The 17221-nt window shown below is 42.8% G+C and overlaps 1 protein-coding gene across 2 annotated transcripts in view; it reads right to left on the bottom strand.

The window, feature by feature from the left end:
* The window catches only part of adarb2 (adenosine deaminase RNA specific B2 (inactive)), a 736380-nt gene that overhangs the window by 93320 nt on the left and 625839 nt on the right, over nt 1–17221 (bottom strand). For both annotated transcript variants that reach the window (XM_043690659.1, XM_043690662.1), the window contains one exon: nt 7438–7606. In XM_043690659.1, the coding sequence (XP_043546594.1) occupies nt 7438–7606 (169 nt within the window). The remainder of the gene's footprint in view (nt 1–7437; nt 7607–17221) is intronic.

The following is a 17221-nucleotide window of genomic DNA, read 5'->3' as shown; positions in this document are numbered from 1 at the left end:
TTATTAAAGAGGATCAGACGGCTTCATAAAGAGTCGCAGATTCTCCAATAACATTAGGAGGCTGCTTAACGTAATTCAAGCAAGCCAACAGCAGTCAATACAGGGATTGGTGATTTCTTTAGATGCAGAGAAGGCATTTGACCGAGTTGAGTGGCCGTACCTTTTCTATATTCTAGACCGGTTTGGTCTGGGCAAAGGTTTCATAAGATGGATAAAGGTTCTCTACAGTGTATCTCTCACTGCGGTCATTACCAACGGGGTAAGATCAAGCAATTTTAATATTTCTAGGGGCAGCCAGCAGGGCTGTCCCCTTTCACCAATACTTTTTACGTCGGTGATTGAACGGTTGGTAGAGGCCATTCGTGGGGATCTCAATATATCAGCTCCAGAAGTGGGGTCAAAATTACATAAGATCTCGCTGTATGCAGATGATGTTCTAATTTTCTTGACAAATCTAGCAGTCTCAGTGCCTTGCCTGATACAATGCATTCACGCGTTTGGTGCTTTTTCAGGGTATAAGATTAATTTTGCTAAATCAGAGGTTATGTCTATGGATGGTCTTATGAAAGAGTTAGCTCTTGAGTGTGACTATAGATTCCCATTTAGGTGGTCATAGCGGGGTTTTGAGTATTTGGGCATATTCATTACTCCGTTTCTGGATTGGCTGTTCAAAGCCAATTTTACTCAATTATTTGAAAAAATTAAACAAGATCTCCAAAGATGGGAGGCACTTCCAGCCTCATGGTTAGGTCAGATAGCGTTTATTAAGACGAATATTCTCCCTCGTTTGCTATACCCTATACGGATGCTCCCCCTGATTTTCAATAAACAAACACTCAGGAGACTGAACAGTTGGTTCAGCTCCTTTATCTGGCACCGTAAACGGCCCCTCATTAAATTAGCCAAACTGCAGTTGCCTCACAGATTGGGGAGAGTAGACCTTCCGGACATTAAAAATTACCAATTAAGCTCGCTTTTGACCTACATAAGTGATTGGGTTTGTGGGGACCCTCTTTCAATATGGCTAGATATCGAAGTCTCCCAGGCAAGGTGCCCCCTTACCAGTTTGCTGTTTTTGGACAAAGTGAGGACAGTTAGGGAATATTGCCATAACCCAATAGTCATCAATACTGTTAAAGCATGGAGGGCAATTCGGCAGAGGGAAGGTAATATTGGCAAAACATCTTTGTTTACACTTTTAGTGGGTATGCCGAGTTTTCAAGCAAGTATGATAGATTCAGGATTTAAACGTTGGGCAGCTAGGGGTGTATCTTGCGTGGGTGATTTACTTGAAGGAGATGTAATGATGTCCTTCGATCAGTTAGTATGGAAGTACGAGTTACCTAATGGAGACCTCTTTCGTTTTTTTCAAGTTAAGGATTTTATTCAAAAAAAGACCACACTTTTGACTGATCCCTGCAAATCTGACATAGAAAAAGGGGTACTAAGGGCTAAGAGTACACTCTCTGTCAGTACTCTATATCACCAATTCGGGGCTGCCACCTCAGATGAGTCTGATTGACTCTGCAAGATGTGGGAAAGAGAGCTGGGTGTTGAAGTTTCTTCAGAGGCAGGGGAGGATATTTGGGAGAATGCAAGGAAGATATCAATTTGCAATAGGACCAATGCTTTACAGTTGAAGATTCTTCACAGGGTCCACTTAGCCCCAATTTAAACCAGGGTATCTTCAGCATGTCCCAAGTGCAAGGTCTTACCCATTGTCTTTGGTTTTGCGACAGGCTTCAAACATATTGGAGCGCTGTGGTGGGTGCAATGGAGAGGATTTTAGGTGTAGGGGTGGAGAAGGACCTATTTCGCTTCTTTTGGGCCTACCCATTGCATTTCCTGCAGACTCGCATAAGGAAAAACTTTTCAATATTCTTACATTCTGTGCAAGGAAGAATATCTTGCTCGGTTGGATATCAGAAAACCCCCCCAGGCCTGTTGGGTTGGCGGAAGATTGTTATGGAGCATATTCCCCTGGATTTTCTCACAAATATGGTACACCACAAAACTGAGAATTTTTACAAGACATGGCAACCCTTTTTGAAATACTTAGACACAGGTTTATCTGCCACACTAACAAGAGCTTTTATATAGCTGTAATGATTGTGTTTCATGAGTCCAATATCCATTTAATGTATGAGTGTTTTGTTTGGCTGGGCTGAGTTATTACTATTTATTTGTTTGTTGTTAGGTATTTATTTAGTTAGTTAAATAGCTAGTTTACATTTTTTAAAAATTTTATACTTCTCTATATATGCTTATACATTCGTATAGGAGGGTGAGTTGGGGAATTTATTTTATTATTTGGGTTTAGTTTTGTACTATTTTTGTACTGTTTTGAATTGCATTGTTTTGTATTTGTTGTAATATTTTAAAAATCTATTTTTTCTTAATAAAATAAAAATATATTATGAAAAAATAAAAAATAAATAAATTTAAATTCAACCACTCATAGAGCTCTGTGATGTGGTCTGATGCAGCAGGAGAACTATCACTGCTAAAGAAACCACTGCAGTCACTTTTAAGCAGAAAATGAATGGCCTACATAGGATTGGAACACAAAATGGAAACCTTTAACACTTTGTGACTACAGGTCTGCTGAGCTGATCAATATGATATTCATCATTGTGGGTCAAATGTTCAAATCGTTGGAGTTGGTTTTAAACACAGCCCCCTTCCCAGTAAACCCTAGCAGGGTCTGGGAATTCTGTGTGGCAAACCACACTTGTCAACTTCAGATTTAGCCCTGGAGCAAATCGATACCCTCATGTCAGTAGTTCACCCAGAATGGATGGAAAGTAAAGGTGGAGCATCACAACTGGACCATAGGGCTGCTGTTTTATTAGAGAGCGATGGCTGGTGGTAGTTTAACTGGAGGGTCACCATGTCTCAGGTGAAGGGCGAAGTTGAGAAGAAACGTCCTTGATGGTAACCTCAGCCAGTGTGGGAATTTAACCTATACCTCTGACATCAGTCTGCATTGTGAATTAGCCTTCCAGCCAACTGATCTAAGGTGCAAAAATTACCTTTAATTGAGTGATGTGCATTCTTGTCAGATGTGGGAGATTAGGGAGAGTTTTCATGTTACTGATGAATATGGCTACAGGAAGTGTGTTTGGTTGAGAATCCTATCAGATCACATGGATCGGTTGGAGTGGCAGTTAGAGGCATTGAGAAATTTACAGGAGCCAGGGGATGCAATGGTTGGCTGTTGCAAGGAGGGAAATAAACTGCAGACAAAGTCAGAAAGATGGGTGACCTTCAGGAAAAGAAGGAGAGGTAGGCAGGTAGTGCAGGAGTCTCCTGTGGCTATCCCCACCTCAAACAATTCCTGGGATATTCCTGGGAGGATATTCCTGGGAACCCCAGGGAAGTTATTTGTATGGAAAACGTAGGGGGTGATGGACTCTCAGGGGAATGTAGCATGAACAGCAAGGTTTCTGGTACTGAGAATGGCTCTAATGTAATGAGGCGTATGCCAGGTTCCAAGCTATCGATTATGATAGGGGACTCTCTAGTCAGAGGCACAGACAGACATTTCTGTGGCTGACAGTGAGACATCAGAATGGTGTGTTGCCTCCCTGGAGACAGGATCAAAAATATCTTGGAGAGGGTGCAGAATATTCTCAAAGGGGAGTGGGGCCAGTAGGAGATCATTGTACACATTGGAACTAACTATGTAGGAAGAGAAAAGGACAAGATTCTGATGAGTGAATATAGGAATATAGACAGGAATTTAAAAAGGAGGCCATCAAGGGCAATAATATCTGGATTACTCCCGGTGTTATGAGCTAGTGAGGATAGGAATAAGAGGATAGAACAGATGAATGCATGGCTGAGGAGCTGGTGTATGGGAGAAGGATTCACGTTTTTGGATCATTGGAATCTCTTCAGGGGTAGAAGTAACCTGTATAAGAAGGACAGACTGCACCTGAATTGGAAGGCGTCTAATATGCTCACAGAGAGATTTGCTAGAGCTGCTCAGGAGGATTTAAACTAATTGGGGTGGGGGAACCGAGGGAGATAGTGAGGAAAGACATCGGTCTGAGACTGGCAAAGTTGGGAAAAGAAATAATTCAAACATACAGGGCAGACAGGAACAAAGTATAGAACATGGTAGGATTGATAAATTAAACTGCATTTATTTCAATGCAAGATAAGATAAGGCAGGTAAGGCAGATGAACTCAGGGCATGGTTTGAAACATGGGACTGGGATCTCATAGCAACTACAGAGATGTGATTCAGGAATGGACAAGACTGCCAGCTTAATGTTCCAGGCTACAAATGCTACAGGTAAGACCAAAAAGTGAGGGAGGCGCAAGAAAGGAGGGAGAGTAGTGTTTTTGATTAAGGACAACATTATAGCTACATTGAGGGAGGATATTCCTGGGAACCCCAGGGAAGTTATTTGTATGGAACTGAGAAATAAGAAAGGGATGATCATCTGACTGGGATTTCTCTATGCTACTCTATCCCCACCCCCACCCTCCTCTAGCTTATCTCTCCAAGCTTCAGGCTCTCTGCCTTTATTCCTGATGAAGAGCTTTTGCCCGAAACATCGATTTCGAAGCTCCTCGGATGCTGCCTGAATCGCTGTGCTCTTCCAGCACCACTGATCCAGAATCTGGTTTCCAGCATCTGCAGTCATTGTTTTTACCACCTCAGGAATTGTCAGCAGGAAATTGAGGAACAAATTTGTAAGGAGATCTCAGTTATCTGTAAGAATAATTGGGTGGTTATGATAGGGGATTTTAATTTTCCAAACATACAATGGGATTGCCATAGTGTTAAGGACTTGGGCGGAGAGGAATTTGTCAAGGTTCCTCATGGTAGACTGGTTAGAACACATGGGATACAGGGAGAAATAACTATTTGCATACTGAACTGGCTTAAATGTAGAAAACAGAGGGTGGTGATGGAGGGTTGCTTTTCAGACTGGAGGCCTGTGATCAGTGGAGTGCCACAAGTATTGGTGCTGGGTCCACTGCTTTTTGTCATTAAGATAAATGATTTGGATGTGAGCATAAAAGGTATAGTTCGTAAACTGGACATGTAGTGGACAGTGAAGAAGGTTATCTCAGAGCTCAATGGGATCTTGATCAGATGGGTCAATGGGCTGAGGAGTGGCAAATGGAGTTCAATCTAGACAAAGATGAGGTACTGCATTTTGGAAAGGCAAATCAGGGATGTCTCATACACTTACTGGTAAGGTCCTGGGGAGCTCTGCTGAACAATAAGACCTTGGAGTGCTGGTTCATAGTTCCTTGAAAGTGGAATTGCAGGTAGACAGGATAGTGAAAAGGCGTTTGGTATGATTGCCTTTATTGGTCAGAGCATTGAGTATAGGAGTTGGGGGGTCATGTTGTGGTTGTCCACTACTGGAATACTGCATGCAATTCTGGTCTCCCTCCTATAGGAAGGATTTTGTGAAACTTGAAAGGGTTCAGAAAATATTTACAAGGATGTTGCCAGGGTTGTAAGATTTGAGTTATAGAGAGAGGCTGAATAGACTGGTGCCATTTTTCCTGGATCATCAGGGACTGAGGGGTGATCTCAGAGAAATTTAAAAAATCATGAGAGGCAAGGATAGGATAAATAGATAAGGTTCCTCAGGGTAGGTGAGTCCAAAATTAGAGGACATGGTTTAAGGTGAGAGGGGAAAGATTTGAAAGGGATCTAAGGGGCAATTTTTTCATGCAGAGGATGATATGTGTATAGAATGAGCTGCCAGAGGAAGTGGTGGAGACTGGTGTAATTACCACATTTAAAAAGCATGTGGATAGGTATATGAATAGGAAGGGCTGAGGAGGATATGAGCCAAGTGCTGGCAAATGGTTGGGATATCTGGTCGGCATGGACGAGTTGGACCAAATGGTCTGTTTCTGTGCTGGACATCTCTATGACTTTATGACTCTATGAGTAGTTCCAATTTCTTGAGTGCTGTTGGAGTTGTACTCATGACTTGTGCCTAGTAAATTATGGACAGGCTTTGGAGAATCAGGAAGTGAATTACTCACTGTAGTATTCCTAGCCCCTGACATGATCCTAGAGCCACAGTACTTGCATGGCTAGTCAAACACAGTTTCAATCAATGGCAACCCCCAGGATGCTGACAGTGGGGAATTCGGTGATGGTAATGCCATTGAATTTTCTGTGGTCAGATTGCTTGGCAATTTTGTAATACTGAGAACAGAGAGAATGGGAAGTGAGATCTCCCTCTTAAATTTTACAAAATTACATCTAGATTGATACGGACGTGGAAGACCATTCAGCCCATCTTGGTTTATCCTTGGAGGACTTGTTTATGATTGTCTTCCTTCCTGCAGTATCCCAATATTTTTGCAATGACGCAGGAATGCTGCTTTCACACCTATGCTGGGAAATTTTTGAGGATGGTTTTCACCTTTGTCACTTGAGGTGAAAATGGAAATTAGGTTACTTCAATATTATTTGGACATTTAGTATGGACAATCCAAGTGGTGAAGGTGAAGATCTTCAGCCCCATTTTGACATTTTGGTCATTTAAATCTGTACAGTATGTTCACACATTAAGCGTCTTCACAATGACAGTCTCATGGATAAAGCTGCCCCTCCAATATTGACCTTGATAGTCTTCAATTGTGGCACCATCACCTGATTGTAAAAGATGCTGAATTTCTGCAGTATACCTGACAGCCAGGCTAAGTGAAAAACACTTGCTAAAAGTTCACTCTGTGTTTTTTTTGTGCTGTGTAGATGAAATGAGGAAGTGCGTTAGTGCAATGAACCAGATATCACAGGAGAGGTCAATATTCAAGCAATTGTATGAAGCCTTTCAGTATCCAATCCATGTGGACCATATATACTCTATTGTTGGTCTTCTACAAGTGTTGACCCCGACCTCTGGCCCCAAAATCTTTAAATTTTCATATATTGCATGTGCATGTGTAAGCAAACTCTCAACTGCTGGCCCCAAAATTCTTCACTTTTAGAATACCTACAGTATGGAAATAGGCCTTTTGGCCCAACGAGTCCATACTGACCCTCCGAAGACTAACCCACCCAGACCCATTCCCCTATATTTACACCTGACTGATGCACCTAACCTACACATCCCTGAACACTATGGGCAATTTAACATGGCCAGTTCACCTTTTCTTATTCATTGTGCCAGTTTTGTGAGCAGGATTAGAGGAAATAACTTTGTGAAACTTCAGTACAATTTCTATTTTCACATTTAACTGTCAGAAATACTTGCAGAAATACTGGGACAGCTGTTTCCTGTTGAACTCATCACCATGGTCATCCACTAGTGGTAGTATCAATGCTGACAGTTCCACAGGTCTGGTATGGATTTTAACCCAGAAAAAGTGTGTGAAAGCCCTTTTTAATTAAACGTTTGGTCTCAAAAGACTTGACTTTTACACAAAATGTAAATGTTTCTGCTGTACCTGTTAATCTTGTCAGTGCAGGACATTGTGAGTAGATGTTCTCCCTGTAATACTCCGTCCCAGGTCTGGATGGAGTGGCAGGATCGGATTGGAATGGTGCCTTCTCCAGATTCAATCTTGGTTCTTAGATGCCCCCGGACTTTCCTGTTCAATGGTTTACTGTGCTGCACTGGAAAACAGAAGGTACTGCCTTCAGTCTCTGCTTTCTGGAATTTGTCGCAGTCTTTAGACTTCCATAAAATGAATGATCACAGGTGAAAAGGAACTGGCAGAAACCAAGGCTCAGCCCCTCTGTTCCCGAGATGTCCAACAATCCACTCTGTGCTCAATCGTCCCAAATGTTGAACATGAGGCAATTTCATGAAAGGTGACCACACTACTAAAAACACTTGATAGGAATTGTTTTTAAGAGTTCGGGTGTGGGTAGGATAGAGTGTCAGGAACTTTACGGACATACAGTACTGCTGCCACTCATGAGGGCAGACATTTTGGTTGGAGATGGTCAGACTTTGAATCAAGATCAAGATCCATTGGGCATTCACGAGCTGGATTCTTAATGTGTAGTGATTGCTCAGCCATCGACTGCCTTTAAAGAGGTCAGCATTGTGAGCCCCACCTCTGAGTGTAGACCACATGTGGGCCCTGTTAGAGTATCAGGCAAAGGAAGGGGAGCTAGTGGCATTCTTATGTCACTCCCAGATTGAAGTAGCTCCCACCCCACTCCTTTCAGGGACAAACACGGAAGAATGGGGCACTGAGAAACATCTTCTGATGGGAATTTCTCACGTGCCTGAACCCAAAGGTTGAGGGAAGAAAAAGACAATCATCGTCATGTTACTGAACCAGAGGCTTGGGCTTAAGCTCTGGGGCACAGGTTCAAATTGCACCACAGCAGCTGCTGGAATTTAAATTCAGCTGATAAAACCAGCATACAAAGTTGGTCTCAGTAATGGGAAGGGCTTATGCCCGAAATGTCGATTCTCCTGCTTCTTTGATGCTGCCTGACCTGCTGCGCTTTTCCAGCAACACATTTTTAAGCTCAGTAATGGTGACCACAACACTATCATTGATCATTGTTATAAACGTGCCCAGTTCACTGGTATCCTTCAGCGAGGTAAATCTACAATTCTCATGGCCTAAATGTGATTCTAGACACATGGCTTTGAGGCTGGTTCTCCAGTAGTCAGGAGCTGGGGTGCAAGATACACCAGGAGGTAGAAAAGATGTGCAGGAAAGGCAAAGTTACAGTGATCATGGGAGATTTCAATATGCAGGTGGACTGGGAAAGTCCTTGGTAATGGTTTGCAAGAAAAGGAATTTGTGGAATGTCTACGAGATGGCTGTTTGGAGCAGCTTGTGATGGAGCTCACTGGGGAACAGGCAATACTGGGTTCAGTGTTGTGCTATGAGGCAGACTTGATAAGGGAGCATAAGATGAAGGAATCTTAAGAGGCAGAGATCATAATATGATTGAATTTATGCTGCAATTTGAGACGGAAAAGATAGAATCAAAGGTAACGGTATTACAGCTGTATAAAGGCAACTACAGAGGCATGAGGGAGAAGCTGGGTAGAACTGACTGGGAGAGGAGCCTACCAGGAAAGACAGCGGAACCGCAATGACAAGAGTTTCTGGGAGTAATTCAGGAGACACAGCAGAGATTCATCCTGAGGAAAGAAAGCAAGGTACAGGGAGGGTGAGGCAACCATGGCTGACTAGGGAAGTCAGGGATAGCATAAAAGCAAAAGAGAAAGCATATAATGTGGTGAAGGATAGTGGGAAGGCAGAGGATTGGGAAGCATACAAAAAACAAAAAATAAATAAGGAGAGAGAAGATTGAATATGAGGGTAAGCTAGCTAAAGGAAGACTGTAAAAATTTATTTCGATATATATAAAGGGCAAAAGTGTATATTGGGCTGCTGGAAAATGACGCTGGAGAGGTGGTAGTGGGGAACAAGGAAATGGCCGAGGAACTGAATCATTACTTCACGTCAGTCTTCATTGTGGAAGATACGAGTAATATCCCAAAACTTCAAGAGAGTGAGGGGGCAGAGCAGAGTGTGGTGGCCATCACCAAGAAGAAGGTATTAGAAAAACGGAATGGCCTGAAGGGGAATAAATCATCTGGAGTGGATGGACTACACCCCAGAGTTCTAAGGGAGATAGCTGAAGAGATGGTGGAGGCATTAGTGTTGATCTTTCAGCAATCGCTAGAATCAGGAAGGGTCCCAGAAGACTGGAAAATTGCTAACGTGACACCCTTGTTTAAAAAGGGAGTAAGCTAAAAGACAGAAAATTACAGACTGATTAGCCTAACCTCTGTTTTGGGTAAGATTGGGTGACATCTTTCTCAGGATGGCAAGTGGTGGTCTGCAAAGGTCAGTATTTGGACCACAACCTTTTAGTTTGTACATAAATGATCTAGATGTAGGAACTGAGGGCATTCTGGCTACGTTTGCAGACAATACAAAAATAGAGGGATAGGTAGCATTGAGGAGGCGGGGAAGCTGCCAAGAATTTGGGTAATTTGGAAGAGTGGGCAAAGAAGTGGCAGATGGAGTACAATGTGGAAAGTATGAGGTCATGCACTTTGATAGGAAGAATAGAGGCATGGACTATTTTCTAAATGGGGAAAAAATTCAAAATCTGAAGTGCAAAGAGACTTGGGAGTTCTAGTCCAGGATTCTCTCAAGGTAAACTTGCAGGTTGATTCAATATTTTTTGGATTAGTGGTGCTGGAAGAGCACAGCAGTTCAGGCAGCATCCGATGAGCAGAAAGCAAATGAAATGATGGCATTTATTTTGAATATAAGATCAGGGGTGTACTTCTGAGGCGTTATAAGGCTCTGGTCAGGCCAAACGTGGAGTATTGTGCGCAGTTTTGGTCCCCATATCTCAGGAAGGATATACTGGTCCTGGAGTGGGTTCAGAGAAGGTTCACAAGTATGGTCCCAGGAATGAAAAGCTTAATACATGAGGAATGTTTAAGGACTCTGGGTCTATAGAACATAGAACATTGAATATTACAGCGCAGTACAGGCCCTTCGGTCCTCAATGTTACACCAAACTGTGAAAATAATCTGAAGCCCATCTAACCTACACTACTCCATTATCATCCATATGTCTATCCAATGACCATTTAAATGTCCTTAAAGTTGGCGAGTCTACTACTGTTGCAGGCAGGCTGTACAAAGCCTCTACTACTCTGAGTAAAGAAACTACCTCTGATATCTGTCCTATATCTATTACCCCGCAATTTAAAGCGATGTCCCCTCATGCTCACCATCACCATCCAAGTGAAAAGGCTCTCACTGTCAACCCTATCTAACCCTCTGATTATCTTATATGTCTCAATTAAGTCACCTCTCAACCTTCTATTCTCTAACAAAGGCATCCTCAAGTCCCTCAACCTTTCCTCATAAGATCTTCCCTCCATACCAGCAACATCCTAGTAAATCTCCTCTGAACCCTTTCCAAAGCTTCCACATCCTTCCTATAATGCAGTGACCAGAACTGTACGCAATACTCCAAGTGAGGCCGTACCAGAGTTTTGTACAGCTGTAGCATGACCTCTTGGCTCTGAACTCAATCCCTCTATTAATAAAGCTAACACACCCTATGCCTTCTTAGCAACCCTATCAATCTGGCGGGCAACTTTCAGGGATCTATGTACATGGACACTGAGATCTCTCTATTCACTTACACTACCAAGGATTTTACCATTAGCCCAGTACTCTGCATTCCTGTTACTCGTTCCAAAGTGAATCTCTCATGCTTTTCCACATTAAGCTCCATTTGCCACCACTCAGACCAGCTCTGCAGCTTATATATGTCCTTCTGTAATCTACAACATCCTTCGGCAATATCCACAATTCTACCGACCTTCGTGTTGTCCACAAATACTGCACAAAATACAGAGGCATGGGATTGAGGGTGATTCAGCGATTTGGTGCTGCTCGTCGGATGCTGCCTGAATTGCTGTGCTCTTCCAGCACCACTGATCCAGAATCTGGTTTCCAGCATCTGCAGTCATTGTTTTTACCTCGCAAATTTACTAACCCATCCTTCTACGCCCTCATCTAGGTCATTTATAAAAATGACAAATAGTAGTGGCCCTAAAATGGATCCTTGTGGTACACCACTAGTAACTGAACTTCAGGATGAACATTTCCCATCAACTACCACTCTCTGTATTCTTTCATCTAGCTGATTTCTTATCCAAATCGCTGAATCACCCTCAATCCCATGCCTCTGTATTTTGTGCAGTAGCCTACTGGGGGAAACCTTATGAAACGCTTTACTGAAATCCATATGCTGAAACTTTAATAAAGTTTCAGCTTTGATCTCCAGCGTCTGCAGACCTCACTTTCTCCTCGATGAAATCCATATGCACCACATCAACTGCTTTACCCTCATTCATCTGTTTGGTCACCTTCTCAAAAAACTCAATAAGGTTTGTGAGGCACAACCGTCCCTTCACAAACCATGTTGCCTATCCCTAATCAAATTATTCCTTGGAGTTTAGAAGCATGAGGGGTGATCTAATTGAAACATACAGAATACTGAATGGCCTGTACAGAGTGGATGTGGGGAAGATGTCTCCATTGGTAGGAGAGACTAGGACCCAAGGGCACAGCCTTACATTAAAGACCTTTTAGAATGGAGATAAGATGAAACTTCTTCAGTCAGAGAGTGGTGAATCTATGGAATTCATTGCTACAGAGATTGTGGAGGCCAGGTCATAAGTTTAAGACTGAGATAAATGGATTCTTAATTATCATGGGGTTCAAGGGTAACAGGGAGCCAGTAGGAGAGAGGGTTGAGCCATGGTGGAGTAGACTCGATGGGCTGAATGGCCTCATTTCTGCTGGTCTGTCTTATGGTCTAACATTCAGTGCATTTTGAATCAGCTTAATGTAGTTGGATGGGATTAGTTTAAATCACAATATCCAGAATCAGTTTGAAAAGTTTAAACAGAACAGTTAATAAGAGTGACCCTCTGAGCTCCACTGCAAAATCTAACAAACAGAAATTCAAAGTAATTTATTAGCATGGGTAAATTTTCATATGTTTGAACTTCGCAAAGTCATTACTTGTTAATATGTATGCAGTCAGAAATGCTATACTTCCTCGTATTTCAACTTTCTGCTTTTGAATACTTGTACATAACAAATTTAGGAAGTGGGTTCTTGATGCTTCTGATGGGTTAGGGCACTTAGAGTGGCATGGTAGCTCAGTGGTCAGCACTGCTGCCTCACAGTGCTCAGGATCTTGGTTTGGTTCCACCCTTAGGCGACTGTCTGAGTGGAGTTTGCACGTTCTCTCTGTGTTTGTTGTGCACTTCCTTCAGGTGGTTCGGTTTTCACCCACACTCAAAGATGCGTAGGTTAGGTGAGGTGGGTTGCCCATAATGTGCAGGCTGGATGGATTAGCTGTGGGAAATAGGGTGACTGGGTGGGTCTGGGTGGATTTGTTTTGACAGTTGGTGTGGACTTGATGGCCTGCTTCCACACTGGATTCTATGACAGATGGAAACTGCAAAACATGCTAACATAGACCAATGAACATTTATTAACTAAATACACTATTTTCAACGGTTCAGCACGACTCCAGAAGAACTTCATCCATTAGATCCTAATTCTATGTGACTTGACATCTCTGCCTATTTATATGATAGCTATTAACTCATGGAATTGCATTTAATTTTATTGTTTATTTTCCTATGAAGCATTTGCATTTATATCACAGGAGCGTCAATCAGTTGTTGTCTTTTCGCAATAAAGGGTGAAGTGGCTATTTTCATGACTTACAAATTCTTGACACACGACAAAACACACTGTCTTGAAGTTTCTGATTTAAGTGAAATTTAATTAGTGGGAACAAAGGCAAAGAGCCAATTACTGAGTACATAGAATAATAATCAAGCAGTTAATTAGCCGTAAGTAATGACAGACAATTGATAATTTGACTGAGAATGGTGCAATATTTTTGCAAAAATTTCTGAGTTTAGAAAGACTATTTTTTTCAAACATTGGGCAACTTTCCACAGGGAACAATTTCAAAATACAGCATTATTGAAGGAGCATAAGAAGCAGGATGGAAACTGGAAAACTGTGAGCTTAGGAAGTGATCCTGAGGGATGGAACTCTCCATGTCTTACTGTTTTAAGTAATGTGCTCCTTTGGTCTTGGGGAATTTGGGATCCATGGGAATGGGGAGCAGTTGGTTTAAATATACCTAGGGTTGCATGATGGTTTTCCAGAACTAGCTCAATTATGTTATAGAGCTGGGAAAGGATTTCTCAGGGTACATAAATTTTGTACTTGCACAGAGAAATGTTTGCAATTGTATCGTAAGTAAGGTAGCACAGTAAACAGTTAAAGTTATTCAGGTCATGTTACATACATAACTGAAAAACAAAGTATCCTACAGACAAATTTCTAAGCATTAAATCTTGAATGACCTAATCCTGCTCCTATTTTCTGTGTAGGATGAAGATTATGAAAGGCTTTCGTGTCGCATTTTGGATAGCTGCTGAAATCAAATGGTATGCAACATATTCATTACAGTGCCTATTCTTACGTAGTAGTGAATTACTGATACACACTTTCAGAGTAATATCTTGAGGTGGCAGGGGTTTTGCCTGCCAGTGAGAGAACTCACAAGAGACGAATGCTGTCTCTTTATGGGGAAAGCTCCACTGAATCACAAGCCAATCAAACAACAGCGAGACAGACAATTGGTCTTCTCAAGACCCGGTGACAGATAGTCTTGCATACTGAGTGCTGTTGGCCAATCAGGGGCAGGCATGCCTGTGCTCAGCAGTGCCACAGGGCAGGACACAGTTGCTGCAGAAGATATTTTCCCCTTTGGAATCCCAGGGTGACAGAATGACTCAGACCACAGGCACGTAATGTGAGTGAGGGGCTAGGGGACTTGCAGGGCAGTGTCATAGGGAATGAGATTCAGGGAGATTTGGCAGGAAGGGCAGGGGTTTGGCTCTGAGCCATCAGCCCATCTTATGTCCGGTCCTTTGATCAATCACATTGCGTCTTTGGTCAAAGGATATCCCTCCTCCACCCGAGGGGTCGGATTTCACATTGACCGGACGGTGCTAAACCAATAGCGGTGAAATGTGGCTGGTTTAGCACCGGGGACAGGGTATGAAGATTGACCATGAGTTCTCCCATCCAGAACGAACTCAGGTGGAGTTGGGAAGAAGGGGGTGGGGGTGGGGTCAGAAAGACCATCATCCCACCTGATGAAATGCCCTTCCCTCCTCCAGACTCATCACCAGAGAGAGCCCTTAGAACCATTTCAATGCAGAAAGAGGACATTTGGCCAACTTAGTCTGTGCTATCTCTTCACAATTTAGCTCGATCCCCTCCCTAGGTTCTCTCAGCTGAAATTTTCCAGAGACTTTCTTGTTCCTCAATTAACCAATCCCTTTTTTTCAAACTGCAATCGAACTTGTCAGATTTCCATCAGTTTACCATTACTCTCTTGCAAATTAATTTAAACCTGTGTTCCCTGGTTTTTTTACTCTTCTGCCATTGGGAGTCATTTGTCACTGTCTGTTTTCTCATTCACTGAAAGTGCTTACTCAAAAATGGTGCACAATCAGGCATTGACTGTTCTCCACAGGACACCATTACTACATTTCAGAAGCATTGTATTGGAAGTGCTCTGGAACATCAAAGAACAAAGAAAGAACAAAGAACATTACAGCACAGTATCAGGCCCTTCGGCCCTCCAAGCCTGCGCCGATCCAGATCCTCTATCTAAACCTGCAGCCTATTTCCTAAGGATCTGTATCCCTTTGCTCCCTGCCCATTCATTTATCTGTCTAGATACATCTTAAATCATGCTATCGTTCCCGCCCCGACCACCTCTGCTGGCAATGCGTTCCGGGCATCCACCACCCTTTGCATGAAGAACTTTCCCCACATATCTTCCCTAAATGTTTACCCTCTCACTTTGAACTCATGACCCTTAGTAATTGAGTCCTCCACTCTGGGAAAAAAGTTTCTTGCTATCTACCCTGGCTACACCTCTCATGATTTTGTAGGCCTCAATCAGGTCCACCCTCAACCAGGTCCACCCTCAACCGCTTTCTTTCCAATGAAAATAATCCTAATCTACTCAACCTCTCCTCATAGCTAGCACCCTCCATACCAGGCAACATCCTGGTGAACCTCCTCTGCACCTTCTCCAAAGCGTTCACATCCTTCTGGTAATGTGGCGACCAGAACTGTACACAGTATTCCAAATGTGGCCGAACTGAAGTCTTATAAAACTGTAACATGACCGGCCAACGCTTGTACTCAATCCCCTGTCCAATGAAGGAAATCTTGCCGTATGCCTTCTTGACCACTCTACTGATCTGCATTGCCATTTTCAAGGAACAATGGACCTGAACACCCAGATCTCTCTGTCCATCAATTTTCCCCAGGACTTTTCCATTTACTGTATAGTTTGCTCTTGAATTGGATTTTCCAAAATGCATCACCTCGCATTTGTCTGGATTGACCTCCATCTGCCATTCTTCTGCCCAACTCTCCAATCTATCTATATTCTACTGTATTCTCTGACTGTCCCCTTCACTATCTGCTATTCCACCAATCTTAGTGTCATCTCCAAACTTGCTAATGAGGCAACCTACACTTTCCTCCAAATCATTGGTGTATATCACAAACAACAGTGGTCCCAGCACGAATCCCTGTGGGACACCACTGGTCACAGGTCTCCACTTTGAGAAGCTCCATTCCACTACTATTCTGTCTCCTGTTGTCCAAACAGCTCTCTATCCATCTAGCTAGAACACCCTGGACCCCATGCAACTTCATCTTCTTCATCAGCTTACTATGGGGAACCTAATCAAATGCCTTACTAAAGTCCATATATATGACATCTACATCTCTTCCCTCATTAATCAACTTTGTCACCTCTTCAAAGAGTTGTATTAGGTTTGTAAGACATGACCTTCCCTGCACGGAACGATGCCACCTATCACTGATAAGCCCATTTTCTTCCAAATGGGCATATATCCTATCCATCAGTATCTTCTCCAGCAGCTTCCCTACCACTGACATCAGCCTCAGAGGTCTGTAATTATGTGGATTATCCCTGTTACCCTTCTTAAACAAGGAGACAACATTAGCAATTCTCCAGTCCTCTGGGCCCTCCCCCGTTTTCAAGGATGCTGCAAAGATATCTGTTATAGCCTCAGCTACTTCCTCTCTTGCTTCCTTCAGTCACCTGGGATAGATCCCATCTGGACCTGGGGACTTGTCCACTTCAGTACTTTTAGAATACCCAACACTTCCTCCCTCCTTATGCTGACTTGACCTAGAGTAATCAAAGATCTATCCAAACTTCAACATCCGCCATGTCCTTCTCCTTGGTGAATATTGATGCAAAGTACTCATGAATCTCATCCATTTTTTCTGACTCCAATCATATCTTTCCTCCTTTGTTCGTGAGTGGGCCAACCCTTTCCCTCGTTACACTCTTGTTCCTTATTTAAGAATAAATGGTTTTGGGGTTTTCCCTAACCCTGTTCGTTAAGGATATCTTATGACCCCTTTTAGCCTTCTTAATTCTTCATTTCAGATTGGTCCTACATTCCCGATATTCTTCCAAACCTTTATCTGTCTTCACTCGACTAGACCTTATAGAGTCAAAGAGTCGTAGAGATGTACAGCATGGAAACAGACACTTCGGTACAACCCGCCCATGCCGACCAAATATCCCAACCCAATCTAGTCCCACCTGCCAGCACCC

The sequence above is a fragment of the Chiloscyllium plagiosum genome, chromosome 5 (genome assembly GCF_004010195.1).
Source record: "Chiloscyllium plagiosum isolate BGI_BamShark_2017 chromosome 5, ASM401019v2, whole genome shotgun sequence".
Classification (NCBI taxonomy): domain Eukaryota; kingdom Metazoa; phylum Chordata; class Chondrichthyes; order Orectolobiformes; family Hemiscylliidae; genus Chiloscyllium; species Chiloscyllium plagiosum.
The sequence above is the reverse complement of the archived record's forward strand: the minus strand, read 5'-3'. Positions and strand labels throughout refer to the sequence as shown.